The 27,312-nt window shown below is 41.1% G+C and overlaps 1 protein-coding gene across 4 annotated transcripts; it reads right to left on the reverse strand.

Annotated features, from left to right (window-relative positions):
- Positions 1–41: 41 nt before the first annotated feature.
- LOC144025369 (myosin-14-like) lies at positions 42–27,310 on the reverse strand. Of its 4 annotated transcripts, XM_077531286.1 has the most exons (44): positions 27,237–27,309; positions 25,790–25,852; positions 23,966–24,215; positions 23,725–23,895; positions 22,223–22,379; positions 22,063–22,090; positions 20,997–21,096; positions 20,855–20,902; positions 20,680–20,772; positions 20,517–20,580; positions 18,954–19,052; positions 18,691–18,834; positions 18,038–18,133; positions 17,804–17,922; positions 17,557–17,709; positions 17,219–17,392; positions 16,965–17,138; positions 16,678–16,792; positions 16,400–16,593; positions 16,207–16,328; positions 15,256–15,325; positions 14,821–14,981; positions 14,623–14,731; positions 13,320–13,451; positions 13,045–13,251; positions 12,548–12,685; positions 12,349–12,472; positions 12,106–12,277; positions 10,895–11,107; positions 10,353–10,497; positions 10,058–10,264; positions 9,787–9,891; positions 8,458–8,610; positions 8,072–8,320; positions 7,703–7,915; positions 7,415–7,627; positions 6,228–6,389; positions 6,013–6,141; positions 5,762–5,850; positions 5,511–5,634; positions 3,172–3,380; positions 2,990–3,098; positions 2,734–2,906; positions 42–1,011 (listed from the first exon to the last, which is right to left on the reverse strand). In XM_077531286.1, exons 3-44 carry the CDS (start codon positions 24,131–24,133, stop codon positions 735–737), a joined length of 6,102 nt encoding a protein of 2,033 aa, XP_077387412.1. In that variant the 5' UTR covers positions 24,134–24,215; positions 25,790–25,852; positions 27,237–27,309; the 3' UTR covers positions 42–734. The 4 variants fall into 4 exon arrangements, with proteins under 4 accessions (XP_077387412.1, XP_077387392.1, XP_077387403.1 ...); XM_077531266.1 differs by having other exon boundaries at positions 16,400–16,792; positions 27,237–27,310; XM_077531277.1 differs by lacking the exons at positions 25,790–25,852; positions 27,237–27,309 and adding an exon at positions 25,292–25,406 and having other exon boundaries at positions 16,400–16,792.
- Between the last annotated feature and the right edge of the window lie 2 nt (positions 27,311–27,312).

Here is a 27,312-nt window from a genome sequence, read left to right on the forward strand (position 1 = left end):
TTTACAAACTAAAACTAGACAAAAGAGAAATACAAGAAGAGGAAGATTCAAATGTACTTTAATGGCCTTCAATGTTTGATTCCAAATGTTCCAACGTGCCACAACGTGTTTAGCAAGTGCTCAATTCTCGAAACCCATGTGCCAAGAAACATTTTAAATGTGTTTGTTGAAAGCACGTGTGAACAAAGCTAGTGTTTACATGGCAAAGGTGTTTTCAGAGCAAAGGATAACATAGCAACTTTGTTGTATTTCCTTGGAAAAGAAAAATGCACTTGTGTGACCAAATATACTATATACTAAGGGGTAACTTTTTATAATTTTATTTTGTTAATTGCATTTGGCACAAATATCGAACCTTTTTGAGATCAAGTAAACTTATGTGGCTAATCTAACTTTGGTGTGTGTTGAGAAATATACAATTTTTGTAAAAGTTTATTGTATAATGCTTTTCGATAAAATATTGTTAAACATTTTGCCGTACCAATATTGCAATATTTTTTGACCAAGTATGCAATGCTTTGGAAAACTGTTTTGGGAGACAAGGTACAGTATTTTGTATCAAACTATAACTTTGTGGTCAAACATGGCAAATTTGTGATAATGTATAACATTTTTGTGCTAAACAAATGCATATAAATCTTACTTCTTTTGTTGCACAATTTGCTGCTATTCATGTTTTGAGTGTTTAACAGATTAATTGCATGCCAAAGCAACAGTGCTCAAACTTGTGGCAATTACTCGTCTGGGGGGCATTCGTGGAGCTCCTCTTCGGAGGCCTCAGGCGGGGAGCTTCGTGCGACGGGAGACGGTGAGCGAGCTTTCTCCTCCTCTTCGTCTTCCTCGGGGATGTCCACCGAGTTCTCCACGATGGCGCTCCTGCTGCGGCCGACGCTTCCTCCTGTCAGTGCCCCCAAGCTCCTCATGGAGCCTCCGCCAAGGCCGCCGCTGGCGAGGCCGCTGCCGCCACTGCCACGAGGGCTGGAGCCGCTGAAAGTGGCCTCGCCGCCACGCCTTTCTCAGACAAAAAGGAGGAGGAGGAAGGTTTAGATGGAGAGCAACAAGCAGGAAGTTTGGAGTGCTACACTGTACTGTATCTGGAGGAGACACGTGGAAATTAAATGTATGACTTTTCTAGAAAATATACAATTAATGTGTGCACAATGTATGACTCCACCCCCCCCTAAAAACACAAGTCAAGCAAGACTAAGCCCATTGTCATCTAATTGGCAAAGAGACGTAGCTATGCAGCAAGGAACTCAATCGCACATGCCAATTTCCTGGTTTTAAGCCAGCAAGATAAGAGTATATGCTGCCAGTATGTATAGTACTAATATGACTTCACAACAACACTTAACCGTATGTGTAGTTATATATGTAGCGTTGGATAAAAGAGTGAAGCCTGTGTGTAAGACAAATTGCATTTTCAATCATCACAAAGCTGTGCTCCGACTCGCTCCTTGTGAAACCTTTTATGGCAGAACCGTGCATCTTGCCAGTGTGCAATGGAAGAGGGCCGCACACGCACAGTTCAGTTGATCCCGCCCAGCCCCATTTGATTGGTGGCGGTTTGCAATAGAGACGCAACAACCTGGGTGGGGCCAGGCCGTTCTTGATAACTGTTATGAGAAAAGTCGCTTTACATAACTTTAACAACATGGATCGTTTTCAGAAAATATACATTTTAATATGACTTTTCGATACAACATATGACTTAATACTTTGCTTCTTTCTTCAAATTCACAACTTTTTTTCTGAAAGGAACCTTTTTCTCTCTTTACTCTGCTTCATCTATCCTTCCTTCCTTTCTTTAGTTTTTCCTCTGGTCTCTTGCGATCTCCCTAATCTGTTGGAATTTAGAGGTTTCTGGGGTTGGTGAAAGATTCTGGTTTTGAAACCATGTGGGTGGCAGGTGGTGTGGTTGGTGCTGGATTTCACTTTGGTTCATCTTTCTTTCCTTTGATCTTGCTCTGGTCTCCTGACAACTTCACGATTCTGGCGGGACTCTGAAGTAACCGGTAAAGGTAAAGGGTATGGAATTTTTATTAGGTTTTAGGTGAATTAATGAGCACAAACTCACATGCACACATGTGCAATTAAAAAAAAAAAGAGCAATGACAATGACATGTTGAATTGGTAAGATTGCCGAACGAACGACACTGAGCTCTCAATAAAAAAATTTTAAAAAAAAGGAACCTATTTTCTAGACAATGTACAACTTTTTTCAAACTTTTTTTTAAAAATTACATTTTCACTCCCCCCCAATATAGTGCATTACAATTGGTTTGTAGAAAAGAACTTTAAAACAATGATTTAATTTTTGTAGAAGTATGATTTTTTTGAAAATATAAAAAATTAACAGTAAATTGAAATTACTTTTTTTCCCACAAATATACAAATGTTTTGTTCTCCAATATGAGTTTTTTTTTTCCATACTTTACATAACTTTCTCTTTTCAATTTTTTTTAATTCGAAGATACTTTTTCCTCAGAAATGGTAGTTTTTGCCCAAAATATACAACTTTATTATTCACGACAAGATACTTTTTTTTCCCCAGAAATATACAACTTGTATGACTTAACGGTGTATATACTTACTTACTTATCGAAAAAGTAAAAATAGCAGCATTTGCAAAGGCTTCCTGTGAGATGTTCATCGTAAAAGGTGTTTTTTCTTACCCTACTACTTATCTAAGTGTGTGTTGAATTCTCTCCGTGTGCTGTTTCCATCTGTCACCTGAGTTTGCTCTTGAGCGCCGCCACCTCCCTGCCGAGGACATCGTTGGCCTCCGCCGCCTCGTCCAGCTCCCTCTGCAGCTTCCTGCGGGCCGCCGCCATGCGTTGCGCTTCCTCCTCCGCCTCATCCAGCTGATGCTTCAGCTGCTTCACGCGCAAGTTGCTCTTCTCGGCCTGCGCGCGCCACAAACGGCGACATCGTCGTTCAGCGACACGCCACGCGCGTTGCGTCGGTTTCGGGGCCAGTGCCGTGTCACCTGATCTTTGAACTGCTGCGCCTGCTTCCTCTCATCCTCCATCTGTGCGCTTAAGTCCTTCAGCTTCTTCTCCTTCTGACGCAAGTTCTTGGCGGCGGATTGACGCTCCCTACAATCATAATCATAATCGTCATTACTGTGCTATCAATTTCCCAGCATGGGCTTGCTCATCCTCTTTTGACCTGCTGTCTGCCTCTATCTGCTCCTCCAATTCCCTCAGTTTATTCTCCAGGGCGCCGACGGACGATTTGAGCTTGGATCGGCCCTGGCCTTCCATCTCCTGAACTTTGGCCTTCAGCTCCCGGTTCTGCTTGTCCAGCTGCTGCCTGGCCGCCTCCTTGGCCTGCGACGACGCTCGCTCCGACGTCAGCTCGGCGCTGAGCTGCTCCACCTGCGTGCGCAAGGTACAACTAGCAAAGTCACTCTTTTTCCTCGGGAAAAAAAACAACAACCTTTTTTACACATTTTTTACACTTGATTAGTCAAGTCTTTTGCATGCAAAACTTGGCCAATACCAGCTCCTTCAAGTAAACAACAATGGAACAAAAACAGGAAGTAGAAACCTATGGAGGACCAAAACTGCCAAAAATTTAAATAAATAAATAAATAAGTAAATAAATGACTAAAAGTGAAAATAAAAACAGATATAAAAAATTATATCCAAAAGATAAATATAAATGAAAAAAATATATATATATTTATATATCTAAACATAAATAAATATATTTGTATTTATTTTTCTAATTATATTTTTGCTATGTTTTTATTTTCACTTTTATTCATTCATTTATTTATTTAGTAATTTATTTATTTTTAATTTGAGCAGTTTTGGTCCATACTGCCAAGCAGAGGCGGACTGGGGGGAAAAGTGGCCCGTGAGTTTTGATGGAGCAGCCCACATGTATATTGTGGGGGTCCAGCCAGCCTCGTGTGTTGCATTAACGCGATGAAATGTTTTGTTGTTGTTGTTTTTCTTTTGTTTTTTGGACCATAATCCACTGTATGTTGAATATCACATGACTAAAACCGTAAAACAGTTGTACAGGTTTCCTGTGTATGCCGCAATATCTAATAAAACATGCACGGCTACAAAATATTTGTTACCATGTCTTAAATATCTTGGTTTATGTTGTCTTGAGAATAAATGTTTTGTCGGTATCTTAATGTTGACGAAAATATGCAATTGTACAGCCCAGCCCCTAGCTCTAATGTAAATAATTCATCCAGTAATATTACTGAATGAATTATTGTTGTATTAATGTATTATACTAATACATTAATAATGTATTCGTAAAGTGAGCTCTAAGACAACTTAGACAAGACCAAGTTGATTTCCAACCACACAGTAACATTAACAGTAACATTAATGAGCAGGTTGACTCGTCATGGGCCCCGACGATATTTACTACTGGTTGTACGCAACCTCTTCAGTATTATCCAACCACCGTCTTTTTTTCCCCCCATGAGGATTGCGTCTAATCAAGAGTGCTACAGCCTATAGCAATGAACCTTTGCTCACTTTTACGCCGAACAACACGACTGTTTCCTTGTGTTCCTCCACGCGTGTCTTAGCTGTGCATCCTTAACTTTCATGCCATCAGTTTTCAATGATGCTCCATTACCAAATCATTTACATTAAATGTATGGACTACTTGGTCTAATATTAAGCCATATTAAATGTGCTTTACTCCGGGCCTACCTGTCGACGTGCTGTTGGAACCTGCCTCAGCCTCTTTGGGCCACTTTCCTTCACTAAAAAGCATTTGGCTGCACTTTCATGTAGCATTGTTATTTTTTTTCCATCGTATTTTTTCGGCATCACTCATTTCCTTCTCAACCGCACTTTTTCTTTGACATTTTTGACGATTTTTGCTCCTGTGGGCATAACGCGCTCGTGCGCTCGTTTGTAGTTAATTTACTGCTGCAGTGCTGCTTATTATTGATCACAAAGAGACAATCCGACGAAGCATACACGGTCAGTTGGCCAGCATTGTTGTGAGTTTGTTTGCAATGACTTGGGCGAGTCACTCCGCCAGGCGCCAGCAGTGCATGTCCTCCTCACTGCAAAGCTTTTGTGGCTTTGTGGCTTTGAGTCGGCCTGTATTTATAAAAAAAATAAATAAATAAAAAAAATATATATATATAGTTTTTTTTTTTTTTTTTTTGTTTTTTTTGTGGCCCGGCTTACCGGCGGCCCACCAGGGATTTCCCTAGTACCCCCGTGGGTCAGTCCACCCCTGCTGCCAAGTCGAAATGTTATTCAAATGAGGGGGCGGTCCTAAGCGTGTCTTGGGTAGGACTCCGCCGTTGCAAACTGTGTGTCATTGGCCGAGTGAGCAGCTCAGCGAATAAGGAAGTCTCGCCGGCTTGCAATGGAGAGCTCAATTCAGTCATGTATTTATTTTGAATTTTGGCAGTTTTGGTCCTTCATAGAAACCTACCAAATCAAAACATAACACACATCTAAATCCTTGTTTCACGCATTCAAGTTCTCTCTTGATCCCGTGAAGGTAGACGTTACCTGCTGCTGGCTCTTCCTCAGACGCTCGTTGAGGTTCATTATGTTGGTCTGCTCCTCCTCCAGTTCTTCCTCCAGATGGCCGATCTTGGTGTCTAGGCGGCGCTTCTCGTCAGACAGCATGCTCCTGAAATGGACGCCACGCGAGACGAAGAACGTACAGTACTCACAAAGAGTTCTGGATATTGCCTAAACTAAATAACCTAAAAAGTTGTCACGACTTAAAAAGTGGAACGACGGGAAGGTGCGCTCACTTTCCGGACGAGTTACTGGCGAGTTCCTCAGCGAGCTCGTCTCTTTCCGCCTCCGCCTGCTTTCGAGCTCGCTCGGCTGCCGCCAGCATCTAAACGACAAGTTCAAACAAAACGTTATCCCTCTGTGAGCATCACATGGTGTAGAAAGCAAGTTCAAATCATATTGAAAGAAAAGATGACCAGCAGTGTGAAAAAATATGAGCAAAGCACATCGTCGGCCCCGTTGACGATGAACCTCGCATTCGTCGTACCTCGTGTAGCTGCACCACGTCGGCCTCCGTGACTTTGGATTTGCGCTCGGCCTCCCTGGCCGAGGTGAGGACCTCCTTCTGGGCGGCACGAGATTCCTCCAGCTCCCGTTGGACATCCTTCACCTGGCCCTGAGGGTGGGGAAGGAAGACGTTGACGCGGTTATCAGAGGTGCCAACCAGGTGAGAGACCTGACGGGGACGTTGGGCGAACTGGCCTGGATCTTGCGCAGCTGTTTGAGCGCCTCGTCACGACCCCTGTTGGTGGCCTCCAGCTGGTCCTCCATGTCCTTCAGTTCGCCTTCCAGCTTCTTCTTGCCAGCCAACGCCTGAGCTCGCTGCTTCTTTTCCTCCTCCAGCTCTGACTCCAACTCGCGCACCTGACCAAGGAGTGGGGAAAACAATCAAATCCCAATTTGAAGTGAAAAAAAATCCCGATTACCACTTAATACATATATATATATATATATATATATATATATATATATATATATATATATATATATATATATATATATATATATATATATATATATATATATATATATATATATATAAAATGCATAAAATTCCCCTCCCCCCATTAATTTTCAATGGGTGTCACTTACACAGAAACCTTCGCTATTAAGATTCTCTGCTTTGATATGTTTGGATCCTTGAATTTTAAGAAAACAAAGTCTTTAATTCCTAGAAATAACAACTTTACATATAACTTTAAAAAAACAATGATAAAATAAAACAATACGTGAAATAAGGATAGAATAAACTAAAATAATAGCAAATGAAAAAACAGAAGAACTAACTGTTCCGGTGCGTTTTGGTCTCTTGGGGGCAGTGTGGTGCCGTGCATCTATGGTGTACACACTTAAAGTGAGTACAGAAGAACGTTGCGATTGAATTATTTTAAAATAACATGTTTTTTACACATTGGGAAGAATTTGTGCGTTTGCAGTGTTATCTCATCTGTGGGTATGTGTTCCTACAAGATTTGTGTGTATATTCGTTATTTGAAGGAAAAACACTCCCGAAGTCGATGCCAACTTCCTGTTAGCATTTGCTAAGTTCCTGTTGGCGCTAGGCTAGTGATGTTTTAAAAACGAAGCATGTTTTGTATTTAAATATACAGTGGATGTAATTCTTAACATTGAGTGTTTAGTTTAACAGTACAGACAACTGCGGTGTCATTAAACAATGTAAAGGACTTCGGGACAACAGAATAACCAGATTAACATACGCTACACACTTGCAAAGTGCATTCAGGGTACTTTTACAGCGTTGGAAACGTCGGTTTTCTTCAATAACGTTTGGCCCAATTGGCTGATTATTTTGGCCGATGCTTGAAGGCCAATAATCAATTAATTGGCCGTGACCTATTTATAACGATGGACATAATGAATGGATCCACCTGCTTGAGGAGCTGCTTCCTCTTCTCCTCGCCGGTCTCCTCACGGGCCTGCAGGTCCCTCTCGTGCTGGGCTTTGAGGGCCTGACTGTTGACCTCCAGACGCAGCTTGGCGTCCTCGGCCACCTGCAGCTCGTCCACCAGTTCCTCCATGTGGGTTTTCATCTCCTCCACCACAGCCTCAAGGCCGCGCTTGGCCTTCTCCAAGTCATGGACCTGAAGGCAGAGAATATCTACGTCAATCCCCCCAAAAATTGTCGCTGTAGAAGTTGTGGCCTTGTGGGGACTTACGCTACGGCCCACGTCGTCCTTGGAGCTGATGAGGTCCTCCATCTCAGCTCGGAGGCTTTTGGTGGTCTTTTCCGCATCTTCCAGAGCGTCGCGAGTCTCCTCTAGCGCTCTGGAAAGAGCCAATACTTTGGTCTCCTTCTCCCTCGCCTCTGCCTCGGCTCGATCTCGCTCCTCGGCAAACTTGCTGGACACCGCTCGCTCCTCGGCCAGCATCTAAAGAACATTGGCACAGAGGCGATGTCAGGTTAAATAATACAGGATGGACTGCAGAGGTAAGGAGGTGCCAGGAAAAATAATTTAAAGTAGGACTATGGCAAGTTAAGAAGTTCCCACTTGATATCCAAACCCGCGATGTCACCACAAGCTCACCTGGTCAAACTTCTTCTGCTTCTTTTCCAGGTTGGAGACGAGCTGCCTCTGTCCATCCAGGTCCATGAGGACGTCCTCCAGCTCCTGCTGCATTCTGCTGCGGCTCTTGTCCAGCTTGTCGTAGGCGGAGGCCTTCTCCTCGTATTCGTTGTTGGCCGCCTCCAGGTCTCGCAGTAGACGCTTCTTGCCTTCCTCCAGCAGCTCCACCGAGCCCAGTGCCTCGTCCAGCTTCTTTTTGCAGTCAGACAGCTGATGGAAGAGAGCAGAGGTGGTCGTATGACGTAAGTCAAGTCGTGCAATGTTGTTCAGTCACAACATATTCACACTCAGTATCTGTACTTGCATAAATGATCTTTGGCGAGACTTTTATGCATGAGGTTCCTCACCTGCATGTTGAGGCTGGAGAGTTGCCTCTCCAAGACACGTTTGGCCTCGCTTTCTTCCTCCAGCTGCTCCGTCAAATTGATCCGGTCTTCCTCCATCTGCCGCAGACGTCCCGCCACGTTTAGCTTTTGACGCGTCTCCTCGGCCAGTAGCTCCTGCAGGGTCACCACCACAAAAAATAAAAAATAAATAACAGGTTGGACTCAACAACCACCACCATACACCCAGCAGTCTGAGCTCGGTGGCTTTATTTTATTTAGTTTTATTTACGGTCGCAATATTCACTTTTGTTCCAGATAAACACAGAGAAGCTTCCTGCCTGTTTGTTCACAGCCTGTTAGCTTATACGCATTAGTTCATTTGATTTGGTTATTTCAAATGAAGTTAACTGTGTAAAAAAAAAAAAAAAGTGGGAACTTTTATTATATTACGTTAAGGTACATTTTACAACGTAAACAGTGCTAACTAAGCTATGTGTTAGCTGTCTTATCGTTTTACTTTATTCATTTACAAAATAAGCAACATTGGGGCCTATTCACTAAAGGTTTGCGTCGCCTTTGCACCGCGCTAACCGGCAAAAATGGAGCAATCTGCGAGCGCCCCCAACCTCACTTTCTGAGAATGTCATCTTTCTCGCAACTGTTACTATAACAACCATGTTGTTGGCGCAAATCCATTGCCATGTGTGGTAAATCAGGTGCAAATTTGCTCCAAGCTGTCAGTTTTGTGGGCGCGTTTGCGCTGGTATATGATTAGAGCAATATCCTTCGTGAATAGGTTGGTAACTGGGCGCAGACTGCGGGTGCAGTTGCGGTGCAATATTTCGTGCTATTACCGGACGCAGCACATTCTTAGTGAATATGTCCCATTGTGTTCAAAGTGATAAGATAGCTGTCTTTTAACTAGCTTTAGGGTCATTTAGTCTTATTTTCAACTACCCGCAACAAAAATAAAGTAAGGGAAGTTACTTTTTAAAGTAAACCAAAGGACTTTGTTATAACTTAAAAAAAAAAAATATATATATATATATATATATATATATATATATATATATATATATATAACCCTTCTAGTTAGCTTGTGTTAGTTACCTTAAATTATTTTAGGTCTTTTCTTTACAACTAATTTACAATTAAACTACACTCTATTGTTTACTATTAGCTGCCTGTTAGCTTATGTCTTAGCTAGCTTTTAGTTCATCTAGCCCTATACATTTTCAGATACTACACTTTGTCATAGGTAAACATACTGCTTGTTAGCCTATGAGTTACTTTTTTAAATTTATTTTCAATATGCCACACTGTACTACATTTGACACGAGTGGCGTTCACCTGAGTGTCTTGTAGCTGCGAAGACAGCCCGGAAACATCTTTACTCAGCTTGATGTTCTTTCCCTCAGCTTCATTCAGAAGACTGCTCATGTTTTCCAGCTCCACCTTGAAAGATCACAACACAAGAGGAAAGTGTTTGTTTTTTTCATTACAGTAAAATCTTGGCAATTCACAAACTTTCTGTCGAACATAACTCCATTATGGTGTGCTCCCAAACACACATGAATAGCAATAGTGAGGGTTGACTGTGTAGCCATCTATTCTGACATACGGTCATCTTGGAGACTTTCTCCCCGAGTTCGTTCCTCTGCCTCTCACTCTCGCTGAAGCGAGCGTTGACTTCGTTCAGCTGAGCTTCCAATTTCTTCTTCTTGTGCTCTACGTCCTGCTTGGCGGCAGCCAAGGAGCGCAAGTCGGCAGTCAGGTCTGAAGACTCCTTCTCCAGGGCCTGCTTGGATTTCTCCAGACCTGCTCGGACCTGAAGGGAGGTCATTTCACACCATTTATGACGTGTATAAACGCCTGGATTTGGTTTGTGTGGCACAATTTCAGAGGCAGGTGTTTACTCTCTTGGCCTGTTCCATCTGCTCGGAGAGCTCCTCCACCACCTGGCCATGCTTCTGCCTCAGGTCCTGGATTTGGGCCTCATGACTGCGGCCCTCCTCCTCCATAGATTTCTTCAGCATGGCCACCTCCTGCTCACGCTTTGCCCTGGTAAACATGCCAAAACTAATGAAAACCTGGCTGAAGCTTGAATAAATCCTGGGACAAACAAAATAAATTATAGCCAGAAGAATATAGTAGACTAATCCAGATTACCAAGAGAATATAGTGAACTAGCTCAGAATATTTTGTAGCCTATAGGGTATAAACTGGATTACCTGAGAAAACCCCTTAACCCAAACCCGGAGGTATAATCTTGACAAACCCGAAATATACCAAAGTGAATGCAGAGGATTAGACAAGAATATACTGAAGTAAATAGAGTGGACTAGACCAGAATATACCAGCCCGGGATGTACATTAACTTGGGTATAACCGGGTTTTAGTCCTAAATACACCCTCGGGATATAAACTGGATATTCCACAACATGGACCAGAGACTAACCGTAGCTCCTGCTGTGCTGCAGTGGTGTCCAGGCTGTCCTCCAGCTCTGAGCGCAAGGCGTTGAGCTCCTCCCCAAGGTCCCGCTTCGCCACCTCCACCTTGGCCCGGGCTGACCTCTCGGCCTCCAGGTCCTCCTGGAGCTCGGATATCAGGGTCTCCAGCTCCCGAACCTTCTTCACTGCCAGGCCATGTTGGTTGGTCTCCTCATCCAAACTGTACAAGACCACATTTGTTTCAGGTATTCAGGTAAAATGAACTGGATTTACTGGATTCTTATTATTATTTTACTACAAGATTTAGCAATTTTTGGGGGTCCAAAGGATGCCATTCGCCAAGGACCCGCTCATAATTGTAACGCCAAATGAACATACAGTAACTATCATTTGTCCTCTTAAATGCCACAGGAATTAATAAATTACCTGTTTTCCTGGTAATTCATAGAGAAGAATAAGTTAAAATGTTATGAGAATGAAGTTGTTTTTTATCTCAACAAGAGCAAACAGATGTTTTCGCAATGAAACTGTCATTTCATATTTTATAACATGTAATCTACAAATTAATATTTTTAGAGGCAAAAACGTAATGTCATGAGAAACCTGTAGTGTGACCCCCCCCCCTCGGAGCGACCAATTAACCTGCCATGAATCTCTCTCTCTCTCTCTCTCTCTCGTCTAAAAATAATATCTATCCATCCATTTTCTTGACCGCTTATTCCTCACAAGGGTCGCGGGGGGGCGCTGGAGCCTATCTCGGGCTCAGCTGGCTCTGGGCAGTAGGCGGGGGAAACCCTGAACTGGTTGCCAGCCAATCACAGGGCACTAAAAATAATAATAATAAAACTATAATAATAATGAAAAAAATAAGACCATCCAGTAATTTCCCATTATTCTTGCCTGGGATGAAACCCTGCCACTAAGATCTGCAAGTAATTGATGCAACCCCCTTCAAATGTTTATGGTTGTGTATCTAGCTATACCAGCTCTGCCCCTCACTTCAACATAGTTCCATAACACTAAGATGTCTCAAGATGGTCTCAAGGCACTACTTTTATATTAGACAGGGCTTTGGCCTGAGCACCAAAAAAAAAAAAAAAAAAAAAATGTTTTGGATAGTAATTAGTTTGTCAGTTGAAAATGAAGGATAAGTGAAATTATTTTTGCGGAATCCCAATTTCTCTTTTAAGGACCCCACTTTGAGAAGAACCGTCTTACCGGGTCTGCGTGGCCTGTAACTCATCTTCTTTGGCAGCCAGCTGCGCTCGGAGCTCAGCTAGTTGCGCCTGGAGGTCGGCCAGTTGCTCATGGAGCTCGGCCAGTTCTGCTTCCAACTTCCTCTTGGCCTTCTCCATGTCCAGGCGACCCTTCTCCTCCTTCTTGTAACGCACTGGCCACCAGAGAAGAAGGACACATTTGAACACGGTCGCTGGAGAAAAATCTTCAGTTCTGGTGACTGACCCTCCAAGTCAGAGATCATAGACTCGTGCTTGGCCTTCAGCTTGGTTAAATTCTTGGACTTCTCTTCCTCCTCAGCCAGGTTGGAGTTTAAATCCGCCATCCTTTCCTCCAGAAGCTTTCTCTCCTAGAAAGACTCTTTTTAAAAAAAAAAAAAAAAAAAAAAATGTATGTAGCAGTGGTCACACAAAAGGACTCGTACCTTGTGCAGTTTGTTGTTCTGGTCCTCCATGAGCAGCACGTCCTCCTCCAGCTTTTTCACCTTTCCCTCCACTGCAACTTTCTCTAGCTGCAGCTTCTGACGTGCATCTTCTTCTTCCGCCAAGTGGGCCTCCATGTTCTGCATTACAAAAACATCGTAAAAAGAAAAAAAAGTTGCAAAACAACCAATTCAAGTAGCTTTTCAATCCTAAACTTCAAAAGTGTTAAATTAATTATTGTATTAAATATTGTCCATTATATCACATACAAAATCAAGACTGTGTAGTGTATACCGTAAATCTATGAAAAAAAAATGGGTATAATTATAAATATTATGTAAATAATACAACCACGACCCTAAGAGGAATAAGCAGTTAAGAAAATTAAAATATAACTAAATTTGTACTGTCACTGCCTACAGTACTATTTTTTGAATCGATTAATCTATTGATGAATCAGATTCATTTTAATTTTGCATTAAAGTGTATTAAAAAAAACCTGCAGCTGCTGCTCCATGTCCTTCTTCTCCTGCTGCAGGGAGGCGCCGCGCTCCTCCTCCTCCTCCAAGCGGGCCTCCATCTCATGCAGGACCTCCTCCAGCTCCTGCTTCTTGGCCTCCAGGCGCACCCTCATCTCCTCGGCCTCGGCATATAGCTCCGTCTCGGCGTGGAGTTTGCTCTCCAGCTGGGCTCGTTCCTCCATCAGCTGCGCACCAAAAACACACTCATACTCATCTCAGGACATTTTTTTTGAAGCTCTATAAAGGTTCATACCTGCGTGTGTTTCTGGGTGACGTCCTTGAGTTCCGCCTCCTTCTTGGCCACCACTTCCTTTGCCGCCTTGAGTTCCTCATCCTTCTGGCCCATTTCTTCTTCTTGGCGGGTGACCTGCAGCAGGGGCTTCACCTGGAGGAGAACGCCAAACCCAAACGTCAGATTCCCTCAAAAATCAAGAGGAAGCACCATTGTCTGCCCCCAACCCACTTTTTTGTAATATTGTTGGACACCCCCCCCCCAAAGCAGACTAGCCAATCACAGGACCGAACAATTGAGGTCCCAGATGAACGCAGTTTCTGAAAAAAAAAAAAAATCTGCGGCAGTCTGCAAAGTCATTTGAAGCTATCAAAAATCAACAGGTGCACCTCTTGTCTGCACCCAGTTAAGAAGTGGACTTATGTTATCTGCCAACTACTGACTCAATAGGGACACAGTTTTGTCTACAATGCTGTAAGAAATGTACCGTATAATCCACACTATAAGGCGCACCTAAAAGCCTTCAGTTTTTTCAAAAGCTGACCATGTGCCTTATAATCCAGTGCGCCTTATATATGGATCAATATTGAGCCTCAACAGGTCTTGCTGTCAAGACGCTGTCGGTGACCCTGCACGATCAGTGACGCGCAGAAGATCCCGCCATCTTGGATCACTAGCTAATACTAATACTTTACCTCAGAGAACATAATAAAACAGCTGTTTATTCATTTTGGGAGTAAATTGAGTTGTCAGAAAGCTGGTTTGTAATCTATTAATAAAGTTTGACTGACCTATCTGAATGTTTTGTTGACACTCCCTTTAGCGCAGCACCATCTAATGGATGCATAACGTAACCCCAGCCTCTACTGTAGCGCCTTATATATGGAAAAAGTTATAAAATATGTCATTCATTGAAGGTGGGCCTTATAGTGCGGGAAATATGGTACTTGAAATATACTGTATTAAATTTATGTTTAAAATGAATGCTATGTTGCTGTTAGCTCCTTAACAAAAATATTTAAAAACAAAAAACATTCTGCTACTAACAAGGTAAGCTAACAAAGATAGAGTCTCCTGGTTGGAATGACACACACATACTGTAATTCTATGCTGTTATTAACTTATAACCAAAAATGTAACACTACCATGTATTTTAGAAAGTTAATAAGGCTGGTGACATCTTACATATTGCTATATGATAGTTGCTTCTTACTTTATAAAGGTTTTAATAGTAACATGACTGACTTTCATTCTTTGATGTGTACCGTATGTTAGCTAAGCATCTTGATTTGTTTGGAGTGAAATGTGTCTGTGAGCCTCAAACCTTGGTGAAGAGCCTCCACCACTGCCAATTCTTGAGTTTGAGGTAGCAAGCGCAGTTCCGCTGGATCACCTTCATGGCACTTAGCTGTTGCTGACGTTTGCTGAAGGCCCTAAGAGATGAAATTAAAAATAGACAATTTACTACATCCACAAAACAGCCATTGAGAGGTATTAGTACAAGTACTGGTGTGTGTCTTACTTGCGGGCCAGGAAGCCTCGTGCTTGCGCCTGAAAGGAGATGATGATCACGGTGAGTTTGAGGTCTCGCTCTTCCTCCAACTGAGCCAACACCCCCGTCCTGAAGAACATCTTACTCTGGCCGATGCGATACAGGTTGGGGTCCAGGTCCAAATGCTTCACCTGGACAACAATAAACCGTCGCATCAATATGTAATAAGCAACTTGGCGAACCACAAGCCTCTTTCACACTTCCAATTGAAGCTAGTTTTTTTTCCCTGTGTTGCTTTCCTGTGAAAATTAATACAGAATGAGTGGTGGAGGTTAACATATAAATTTGCCAGCTTCCTATTTAGTATCATAGTAAACTGATCGCGTGAAGCCTCCGATGCACTGATGTGGCCGAAAGGCAGCGTAAAAGGCTCTTGGTGGTTGACAATATGAATCGTCATCTTACCATCAAGCAGCATGCCTGCTTCCCATCCATGAAGCCCTTTGGGATGGCATTGGCTGCCAGGATCTCATACCTGTGCGTGCACACACACACACACAGAAAAATCTTGCACTGAAAGTAACAAATGGTGAATGCAAGCAAACATGACAGAGTCAATTTTGACTATTTAGATAGGGATCAAATAGACTCAGTTATAGAGTAAACTAAAATTTACACAAGGAAGAGAGTAAAATACAAAAAAATAAAAAATAAATAAAACTCATTCAAGGGTTAAGGTTCGAACTCATGACCTTCAGCTTGGGAGACTGCTTGAGTTATGCCCCTCCTACTGTTTTTTTTTTTTCTCCAAGAGGATAAAGATGATTTTTGCTCTGTTGGAGTTAGGAAGATTCCATGCAATCATGGAATCAGCTGCAGCTGACATGAGCGATACACTAGCAGAAAGCAGGAGCTGCGTGGCTCAGGGAGTAGATCGGCTGTCTCCCAAGCTGAAGATCGTGAGTTTGTTCCTACCTTGAGTTACTTTTAATTTTTTTCCCAATTCTTTATTTTACTCTCTTTCAAGTGTAAATATTAAAGTGAGTCTATTTGGTCCCTATCTGAATAGAGTCAAATTTACTCTACAGAATTTACCGTGTAGAAAAAGAACAACCAGAAAAAAAAAACAAAAAAAACAAGAAGAAGTACACCACAAACAATAACATTAGCAATATACACAAGAACAAGTACAACAACCAGAACAAGAACAAGGGCAAGAAAAGCAAGGACACAAATGAGAACAAGAAAAACAATAACAAACATAAGAAAAAGGAACAACAAAGAGAACAAGAAGAACCACCGAAACAAGAACGAGAACGACAAGAACAATACCAAGAAAAAACACAAGAACATGAAAAACAAAAACAGCGAAAAGAACATGAAGAATATTAACACTGAGAAACAAGGCGTGTGTACCTCTGCCTGAACTCCTGGAAAACGATACGGTTTGGGAATCCCTGCCTGCAGATCCTGATCCCCTCCAGCACGCCGTTACACCTCAGCTGCTCCAGAACCAGGCTGGCATCCATCTTACCTGCCTGTAGCAGCACAAACACAATCAGTGTATGGGTGCGAATGGGTGTATGCGTGTAAGGATGTACTGGTGTACCCTTTTCTCGTGGTTGGGGATGATGCAACGCACAAAGTTGGGTTGCGTGTTGTGCAGCGTAGTCATCAGTTTCCCCAGGGACTCCTTATACAACTGGCCCACTGTACGAAACATTCCCTTCTTGGACTTGGTGGAGGTGGGCATGGAGCTCTCTGACATCTTGGCCATGGTCTCCAGGCCCACCACTCGATCCACTGATGAGACACAATGGGACGGAGTCAGATGTGAGGTCCGGGTTCCGGAAGCCCAAAAAGGGGAAGAGTGGCGGAAGACCTCACCGTCCTTCCACAGATCCTGGATGAAGTTGCTGGAGGAGTTGCTGAGTAGGGCGGTCACGTTGTCATTCAGTGGGTCCATGTTCTTGGTCAGCCAGCTGGCTGCGTTGTAGTCCACCTGGCCGGACAACACCATGTGTCAACAACATATCGGCATTGTAGCACGTGTCAACAAACGTGTAAAGGAGACAAACTTCAACGAGATTATAAGAGTTACACGATAGTGCTAACGTGCTCAGGATCATAGAACCCTAAGCAATGTCCGGTTGGTCAGGTTGGGTGATTCTCACCTTCCCGGCATAGTGCACAACGGTGAACATCAGCTTATCTTTGTGCTGTTTGGGTTTGGCGAACTTGACGTGACTGGCGTGCGTGCTCAACAGCTTGTCCACGAAGGAGATATCCGTAGCTTTCGGGAACCAGCACTCTTCGTCCAGCAGAGCCAGGATGCCCGGCGGGTTGTTCTGGAACGCCAACGCATGCTTTCAAGGACAGAATCTCACATGTACATGATTAGAAAAAGCAAACAAATGCTGGTCCCAACCCCCCTCTCGATGAGCTCGATGCAGGGCTGCAGGTCCAAGCCAAAATCGATGAAGTTCCACTCGATGCCCTCGCGCTTGTACTCCTCCTGCTCCAGGATGAACATGGTGTGGTTGAAGAGCTGCTGCAGACGTTCGTTGGTGTAGTTGATGCACAGTTGCTCAAATGAGTTGTCCTGGGAGGCATCAATGCAAGGCAAAGAAAGAAACAGTTCAAGAGAAGTTGGATAGAGACATACTCACACTCAGCTGATGTCATTGAACCACATGCGGCTTCACCAATACATGATTATCTGATGACATGTAACAGCCTATTATGGTAATCTTCCATTAAGGTCACCTCGAAAATCTCAAATCCAGCGATGTCCAAGATCCCCAGGAAGGATGAAGATTGCCTCTTGCTCTTGTCCAGAGTCTTGTTGACTCGGGCCAAGATCCAGCGAAACAGACGCTCGTACATGGCTTTAGCCAGCGCCTCCACCGCAAAGTCGGCCTGGTGGGGCGGAAAAGAGGCCAACAGGTTGCTTCCTTGACTTCAGATATTAACGTGCCGTATGTTAGCCTCTGTTCTTGCCAAGACTTCCCACCTGCTGCTTGGTCTGAGCCTTCTGAACTACTTCCCGGCCCACTTTGATCCTGGGCGTCAGGAATGCCCTTGTAAAGTCGGTCACGTTGATGCCCTGAAGGTGGCACACCTTCTGCGCAGCTGGTGCCAACATGGAAAGACAAGGAAGATTTTCTTGAGAGTCTAAAATTGAGACTCAAGAAAAACTCATCTTGAGAGTCACTCTAAATGAAAGTCTGAAGTAAGTTTAACGTACCTGTGTTGTCCGGCATTGTGGCCTGCTCTGTGTTTCGCTCCTTCTCAAACTTGACATTGCCCAGTTGGAGAACTGTGGAGACCACCTTCAACATCCCTAGAGAAGCGGACAGCAAAGATACGCTCAAGGTTATTGCGCAGAATATTTTATACCATCGGGATATCATAACCTGGACTTCTGTTTTGGAGTCACCAAGGCCCAAATCCAAAAGTTCAAAAGCTTTAAGGCTTTAAGTTTAAGACAACAGTTGGCATCTACAGTATGTCAGCTGCTATCTGGCATTCACTGTTCCTTGAACTTTAGAGAATATTTAATACCATGTAGGACTATCAGGTATCAAAACCTGAACTTGTGTTTGGGAGTCATCGAGGTCCAACCAAAAAGTTCTGTTGGCTTTGAAAGAAGAAGAACCTCCATCCTGATATTGGTCCACATTGGCAGTTCCTTGAACCATCTCATACCAGAAGACCTAACCCTCATATCAAGGTCCACCAAAAGAGTCTACCAATTTTAATTTTAGTGTCGTTTGAAAGGCAGACCAGAATTGAGGGGACCTTCATTGCAAAATAATTGTATTGAATTCACTAACATCTGGAAGTGGACTTCAAACGGAATGATGTGACAGACTGCTGTGTAGATGGGCCTGGGTGTACCTATTCTCTCTTCTTCTGTGAAGCCCATGATCTCCATGGCCTCCAACGTCTCCGCAAACAGCTCATCATCCTCAATACCGGGAACCTCCACATGTCCTGCCACCAGGAAACGATAACTGCTGAAGCCCTCCAGAAGTAGCTCCTCTGAAACAGAAACAAAAACCAGCCAAATCCATCTTGTTTTCTGAGGTTCAACTGGATGACTGGCAAGCTTCTAAACCAGAGACTGAAAACGAATCCAGTTGATTCGGTTTTCTGCTCACCTTTCATTTTGTCTTTGGCTCCGGCCACCATGTAGTAGAAGATGTGGAAGGCTCGCTCTGTGTTGGCTTGACGGATACAACGAGACTTTTCCAGAAGGTCTGATCAAGTCAAGAAGAACTTAAATCTTTTGTTTAAAAAACAAAAAACAAAAACACAACAAAAACACATATTGTTCTACTGTCTAAATTAGTCAGTAAAATTTATGTCAAATGATGAGAGCATATGGCCTTGCACAGCACAGAAAAAAAGTCTCAACCGGTGCTTGTGGTGTCAGGAAACAAAGAATCCTTTAAAAAAGGGGAGGAGTCCACAGCACGCAGTTAAGAATTGAGAAAAAATTGATTTGACTTACAACAGATTTTAGTCTATTTTAGCTGCTCATGTTATGCCAAATGATATCTAAACTTAACAATACCTATAAGGGCCATAATAGACTACATTTTTTTTTTTTTTTTTTTTTAAGAGAAACAAATGGTAATCTTAGAAGAAGAAGGTTTTTGGACAGAAAAGTTGTAATCTTACAAGAATCAAAAGACATCGGAATTCCGGACTGTTTTGCGAAAATTAAGTCTGATTTTCTTTAATCGTACATGTTAAATTGACATAATATAATGCAATCAAACATGGATTTTGACAGTAACAAAGTCATAATTTGATCAGAATAGCCACATTTTTTCTAGAAAAATGAAAATCACGCAGAATAAAGTTGTTTTCTTTTGAAACTAAAATTCAGAATTTGACAAGAATGAAGTATTCTTTTTTTCAAGAGAAAAGTTGTGCTTGTAGCGAGAATAGAAAGAATTAATTTGTTTGTGAAAAAAAACTAATAACTTAAAAGAATGTTTTTTTTCTGGAAAAACAAAAAAACAAATTTATCAAGTCGGAATACTGCGAATGAAATTCGAAAACTAGGATCAAGTTAGATTTGAAAAAAACAAAGTTGGAATCTTGTAAAAATAAATAAATAAATAAAACAGCTTCAGGCAGTAGGCAGGGTACACCCTTAACTGGTTGCCAGCTAAGTGGAGGGCACACAGAGACAAACCATCCACACTCACAGGCACACCTAGGGACACTTCGGAGTGCCCAATTAACATGCCATGCATGTCTTTGGAATGTGGGAGGAGACCGGAGTACCCGGAGAATACCCACGCGGGCACGGGGAGAACATGCAAACTCCACCCAGAAAGGCCAAAGCCCGGACTCAACCCTAAATTTGTACTTTTTCAAGAAAAAAAGTTGTAACACGAGTCAGATGTAATACAAGGATAGTGGTATTTCCTAAAGAAATAATCGTAAACTGTATGAGAAGAACGAAGTTGGATCCACAAAAAAAATTACAATCTTGTTTTTTTTTCAAGAAAAAAAGTTGGAACTTTATAGAATAACATAAGATTCGCTCCCCACGAAATACAGTATGAATCGTGCAAGAATTAAGCCATTTTAGTTTTTAAAAATTGCCAAGCTTTGCAGTAACTGTTTGCTGTTTAATTTATTAAGCCGACGCCCCATTATGCAATACCATATTATGTCCTTAATGTATTTGTGGATAACAAGGATACACGTGTCAATGTTTGCTCCGACCATATATCCTGTCACGTCAAAGTTGAGCTTGATGAACTTTCCCTGCGGACACAATCGGGTCACATGACACCTTTAATTACTGAGGGCACGCCCCGTCAAAATTGTGGCGAGTGTCAACTTACGAACTGATTGACAATTTACAAATCGTGACGAGTTGTCGTTCTTGATGGTCTTGGCGTTGCCGAAGGCCTCCAGGATGGGGTTCGCCTGCAGCAGCTGCTTCTCCAGCTCCCCCTGTGGGCCGAGGCGAGAATTGCATCAGCGTCTCCCTGGCAGCAGGAACTTGGCGGTATTGTAAAAGTGATTTGATACTCACATAAGCCAGCGATCCGGGTGATTGTTGTTGCGTTTGCTGCTGCGTCGGCTGTGAAAAACAACAAAATCACGTCACATGTTATAAATGAAGGTGGAGCACCCCAGGGCTCTCGTCTTGATCCTGTATTATTCATTAAACTCACAGGATTTGCTTCCTTTTTGCCTTTGTGCGAGGAGGCCACGACAGCCAGGTACTGGATCACCTTCTTGGTGTTTTCCGTCTTGCCCGCTCCAGATTCTCCACTAGATGTCACCAGAGAGACATGCTTTTTAATGTCTAGCCATCCATCCATTTTCTTGACCACTTATTCCTCAGAGGGGGTTGCTGGAGCCTATATCATTTGACTTTGGGCAGTAGGCGGGGTACACCCTGGACTGGTTGCCAGCCAATCGCAGGGTTTCTAATGTCTATTGTATTTGTGTGTTGCCTACATGGACAAAAGTATTGGGACACCTCCAGTGATTCTCAACAGGTGGTTCGGGACCCTAAATTAGACCAATTCTGGCTGTGTTGTGGACAGATTGTTGCAAATTACACATTATTACTTTGAGAAAAATGTTGCATATTTTGCAATAAAATCTTGAGCATAAAGTTGTACTTTTCAAGAGAAAATAAAGATGTCATTCTGAAAAATAAATTAATAAATATGTACTTTTTTAAGGGGAAAAAAAGGCACAATCAATAATGATTAAAGCTAAATTTTTACAAGAAAAAATGTCAGAAGGGTAGAATTGTATTTTTTTTTTTATGTTGAAATCTTACATGAATAAAATCTTACTTTTTCAAGAACTATTGTAATCTTATGAAAAAGTCATTATGCTTTGAGAAAATAAAGTGATATCTTGCGAGAATAAATATGTATGTTTTTCATGAAAGAAAGTCAGACTCTTTCGAGTAAAATCAGATTTTTTTACAAGTAAAAAATACATGTAATATTTTCAGAGTAAAGTTGGATCTTGTTGATAAATAGGTTGTAATCTGACATTAATAAAATCTTTCTTTTTTTTTAGAAATTAACATAAGAATAAAGTCATATAATTTTGAGAAAAAATGTTGACAACTATTAAGGGAAATAAAGTATTAAATATATATATATATATATATATATATATATATATATATATATATATATATATATATATATATATATATATATATATATATATATATATATATATATTGTTTGTGCATGCTTCTGTGGCACTCACGTGCAGAGGATGGACTGATCCTCACGGTCTGCGGGGGGGAAATCAAGCAGAACAGACCAAAGATGAGCCAGCAGAGCTTAGCTGAGCTCTATGGTACAGCAATCACGGCGTGCTGGCACTGCTCCATGTAAGGCAATGATGGAAAAGAAAAGTTGCTGACCTTGCATCATGTTTCTGTAGGCGTTGTCGGTAATGGAGTAGATGTGAGGCGGCACCTCGTGACGCTTTTTGCCCTTGTACATCTCGATGATCTTCTCTGAGTAGATGGGCAGCATCTTGTAGGGGTTGACCACCACGCAGAAGAGGCCCGAGTACGTCTGCGGTGCGCAATAACAACACGTCAAAACCCCAAATCCCAAAACCCGCTGGAGATATTCTCCACGGAGGAGATAAAAGAAAACAACACAAGCGTGGGCCTAAGCTTCGGAGGATGTCTTCATATAAGGACTTGGAGGGTTGTTTTCACCTTGGGTGAGCTTCACGGCCTTGCAGGCCTTATCCTTATTAGACTTGGTGCGATCCAGTGGAAAAAGGCAAACGTAAGCCTGTTGTGCCTTCCGGAACATCCCCAATTTTACAAGGGCTCCGTTCTTAATGGCCCTTCTGGGTTTGTGAATAACAAGCTTGTAACTTTCTCAGACAAAAAAGACCAAGTATTTAAGAAACTACTTTAAGAAACTACTAAGTACTTAAAAGACAACTAATAATTTACAAGAAAAAAGTTGTATTTTTAGTTAAACTCTAATCTTATGGAAATAAAGTCAGATTTTTTTTTCTCGAAAAAAGTTGGGAATTAATGTTGTATTTTTTTTTGTTATTTGTCAATATTTTTTCAATAAACAGTATTATTTTTGACAATATTGTGGTAATCTCAAAAGAATAAAATAATTGTCCTCCAAGAATAAAAATTCAAATATAAATAAAACAACAACAAATCTTATTTTGATAATAAAAGTGGTAATTTTCCAAGAAAAATTCATACTTTTTGTAATTTTTTTCCTCAAAAAATCAAGTGGGTAATATTTAGGAAAAAAATTGTAATTAGTTTGAGAAAAAAAGATTTGATTTTGATACTGTATTATAACTAAAGGCTTATAGAGCATATTTCCAGGAATAAAGTTGTTGTTTTTTGTTTAGTTTTTTTTTAAAGAAAAACTCATTTTCAGAGATATTTGATTGTAAAAAGTAAGTAATGTGGTAAGCACCATATCATCATCATCATAAGTCACAATCTGGAAAAATTCATATTTTGAAAACTATTTATAGCCGACTATTGGTCAGTCCACACATTTGGGTGTTATTTTTACAAATGATCAATCTCTTTAAAGATGCCATGTTAATGGTTGAACAAACATGCCGTTTTGGGGTTCTTCTGAAAAGTGATACCGGTAAGTGTACAAGTACAAAGTTTCGGCCCGACAGCAGCGATATGCGTGGGCAAAATTGAATGATAATGGCAGCATGTCCTGTTCATGCTATGCCTCCATAGTCTCCACTCAGCTTAAGTGGCCTGTTTTCCTCACAGCCATCAGTCTCAACTGGAATTAAACCCGTCCTTGCCATGTAAATAAATGGAGGAGACCCTCCTTCGCCAACCAGCTCCAATAGGAAAATGTACACTATGCATGCCATCGATGTGCAATGTGTTTGTTTGCGGCTCACATAGATGAGGCTGGAGAAGTATCTCTCTCGCAGGTTCTGCAGGACGGAGGCCTCATTGAGGAAGGTGAGGGCGGCCATGTCCTCCACCTTGCTGAACTTGGGCGGGTTCATCTTCTGGATGTCCTCCTTGTTCACTGTCGCCTTGCGCCCGTTGGACAACTCCACCAGCACCTAAAAACGTGCAACCAATCAATCATGAGCGGAATTTTGTCATAAAATGAAGGAAAAACAAAAGTCAGACCTCATCGCCCTTCTCTTCCTTGACACTGGCGGCCTCGAAGCCTTCCTTCTCGGAAGGCACCCACACCATCTTCTTGGCCGCCCAGTCGGCCTGCGCCACGCCACTGTTGCGGAAGTCGTTCTGCAGGAAAAGGAACTTGCTATCGTCCGCCAATGCCGGGTCCGCCATGTCGAGAATGTGCGCGTCAATATGGCCGCCAGAGGCTGGATCGAACTCTAACGCTCGGAGGGAAGTCCGCTTGACGTCTGGCCTGGGGAACACAACCGAACAGAACGCAACAACGTGACCCAACGTGGAAAAACTTTTTTCGGGAAAAAGAGTCAAAAGAAAAATGTCATCTTTTGAAAGTGAAGTCGTTTGTTGAAAAAAGTGTTTTTAAAGTAAAAAGGTTACATTTTGAAGGGGAAAATGTGATAAAATTATGAGAGAAAAGCTACATTTTTATAAAGAAAGACAGGATTTTCCATCCCAATTTTCCATTTCCAGGCCAGACTTCCATCTCCCTAGCCACTTACTGCCCACACTCATGAACAGGATCCCAAGATATCATATTTTTCAAGATTGTTATTTTTTTTTTAAATAAGAAGGCAGAAATCTTATGAGACTGCAGTTGTATTCATTGGGGGGGTGATGAGTAATCTTACATGAAAAAAAAATCGAAATTTGCAATAAAAACAAGATTAAGACAAAATGGTTGACTTTTTCAAGAGGAAAAAAGTAGTAGTCTCATAAAAATAAATGTATATATTTTTTGCAGGAAGAGAGAGTATCTTTTTGAGAAAAAGAAAATATTTATTGAAAGAATAATGTACTATTTTTCCTAGGATTATTTAATTTTTGTTAAAAAAAAAAACACAGTAAAAAAAAAAACAGTATTTTCAAGATAATTTTTTTTAAATAAGACGTTAGTAGCCATCAGATTTTCTGATTAAAAATTACATATTTTTCAAGCCCAAAACTTTTTTTTTTTAAAGAATGTAATCCAAAGTTGTTATTTTTTTTTTCATCTTCTAATTTTCTTTTCTTTTTTTCATTTTAGGAAAAAAAAAAGTTACCCCTTTGCAAGAAAAAAATAAATCATATTTTTCAAGCAAAAAATAGCAATCTTATAAACATTAAGTCCGATTTTTCCATGGGAAAGTTAATTTTAAGCATTAGAATAAAAGTCATAATCTTTTTATTTCTGGCTTGCTGATGGAACAGCACAACAAAACGATGGAAATTCATTATGATTCATTTTCGTGAACCTTCAAAATGTATCTAAATCACACCAACTTTTATATTTTGACTGTAAGTAGTGTTGCATTTCCATAAGGCGCTACTTACTGCCTTCCTCCGTGGAGACCACAATGAGGCACTCTACGCTTTGATCTCCCATTGCAGAGTCGCCAAAAAGTCAGCAAAATCACAGTGAGGATAAGGCAGAAGTGCCATGCCGGGATGCCCATGTTTGGCTGGCCCTTTTTGGCTCCCGCTAGCCCACCGAGGGCCGATGAGCACCTTGCGGCCACTGTGCTACCTTATAAGGTGTGGCAGACTCCGTGTCCAGCCAAGCATGGCGTTTACACCACAACGGTGACACCAAAGTTCAGGGCACCAGAGGGTGACCAACAGTGCACTGGCATTTTTACGGCATTCCTCTTAGGAAAAATCCACATTTTCTCAACTCTCAACTCAACTCAACCTTGAGGTCATCCAAAAGTGACTCAAAAGACTACATTTGCATTTTGAAAGTCATTGTTCATCTTAAAAAATCATTTGAAGTTCATTGTAAAGTAAAGTTTGAAGAAAGGTGAAGAACAGGATGAAGAAAATACCACTCACTGTACTCAGGTCAGTTCGGCTCCTTGACGCAGGATGAAGACTCGACTCCGAAGGTAGATGCCACTGATGAGGAGGATGAAGAGGATGGGGAAGATGGTAAAGAACTTACTCCTCCTCCCCCCAAAGACCGTGACACCCGTGCTTGGAACGAGACCACCAGACCAGCCTACTTAGTCCAAATTTGGAAACAACACAAAATGCTACATAATTCCGTTCAGCAATCAGGAAAAGAAAGGAAGTAGGCAAACTTTTGTGCTCAAGAGCCACATATAATTTTTAATAATAATAATACTGCTTGAAGACAGTTGTGTCAAGCTCCAGCACCCCCGCGACCCTTGGAATAAGCGGTTCGGAAAATGGATGGATTATTATTATTATTATTATTATTATTATTATTATTATTATTATTATTATTATTACAATTCTAATGAAATAGATTCATATAGTGCCTGCCAAGGAACCAACTGATGCTTGGGGACGCTTAAACTTGTCCCGAGTGTAAATGCTTTCAAATCCAGGTTAAAAACTTTGCTTTTTTCTTATACCTTTGATTAGGGACCTTTAAACAGCTTTAATTAAGTGTTTTTTTTATTTTTATTTTTATTTTTATTTTTATTTTTATTTTTATTTTTATTTTTATTTTTATTTTTATTTTTATTTTTATTTTTATCATTATCATTTTAAACTTTTTTATGTTAAATGTTTTAAAGTTTGTTGAATGATGTTTTAAGATTGTTAGTTTGTAACCTATTTTCATTTATTTTTCTTCCTCTGAATGTTAACTACTGTTTCTTGATGCTTATGTGTTGTCTTTCCTCGTGTAAAGCACATTGAGTTGCCTTGTGTATGAAATGTGCTATACAAATAAACTTGCCTTGCCTTGCCTTGCCTAAACTTGTAGATGAGAAAAAAAAGTTGAAATTTTGATTGTAAAATACATTCATATGTTTTTTAAATAATTTAAATTGCTTTAGTATTTAATAGTTTTCATTGTGTATTATTTATTCATTTATTTTGTTTAGTAATTATTGAAAAATAATCATTGTTAAATGTATAGGTATAAATTAAAATAAAATAACAATTCTCATGTTTAAGTGCAATTATTTATAGTTAATTAAATGACCATTTATGAACTAATTATTTGAAACCCTAACTAATTGTAATGTTAAGTTGTTTATTTATTGTAATATATTTTATTATTTACAATAGATTAATCAAGCAATTTAATAACATAACTAAATATAGTCATAAAAAAGTAAATCAATTTCTATTGATCAATATTTGGATAACATCAGCATCTTAACGACTGTATATGACAAACTTATTTCAGTTCTCCTTTTAATGTAAATGCTGGTGGGCCAAAGTGGGCTGTTCGAAGACCGGGGGCGGCATAATAAAAACTATTATTTTTGGTACGATTATCTTGTTAATGTAGGTGTTTCTTAACCCGGAAGTTATCTTGTCAGTGACGAAAGACGGCATCCTCGTCTTCTTCCGGGTTCTTTATCGTTGCTATGACGACC

The sequence above is a fragment of the Festucalex cinctus genome, chromosome 1, assembly GCF_051991245.1.
Source record: "Festucalex cinctus isolate MCC-2025b chromosome 1, RoL_Fcin_1.0, whole genome shotgun sequence".
In the NCBI taxonomy this organism is placed as follows: Eukaryota; Metazoa; Chordata; class Actinopteri; order Syngnathiformes; family Syngnathidae; genus Festucalex; species Festucalex cinctus.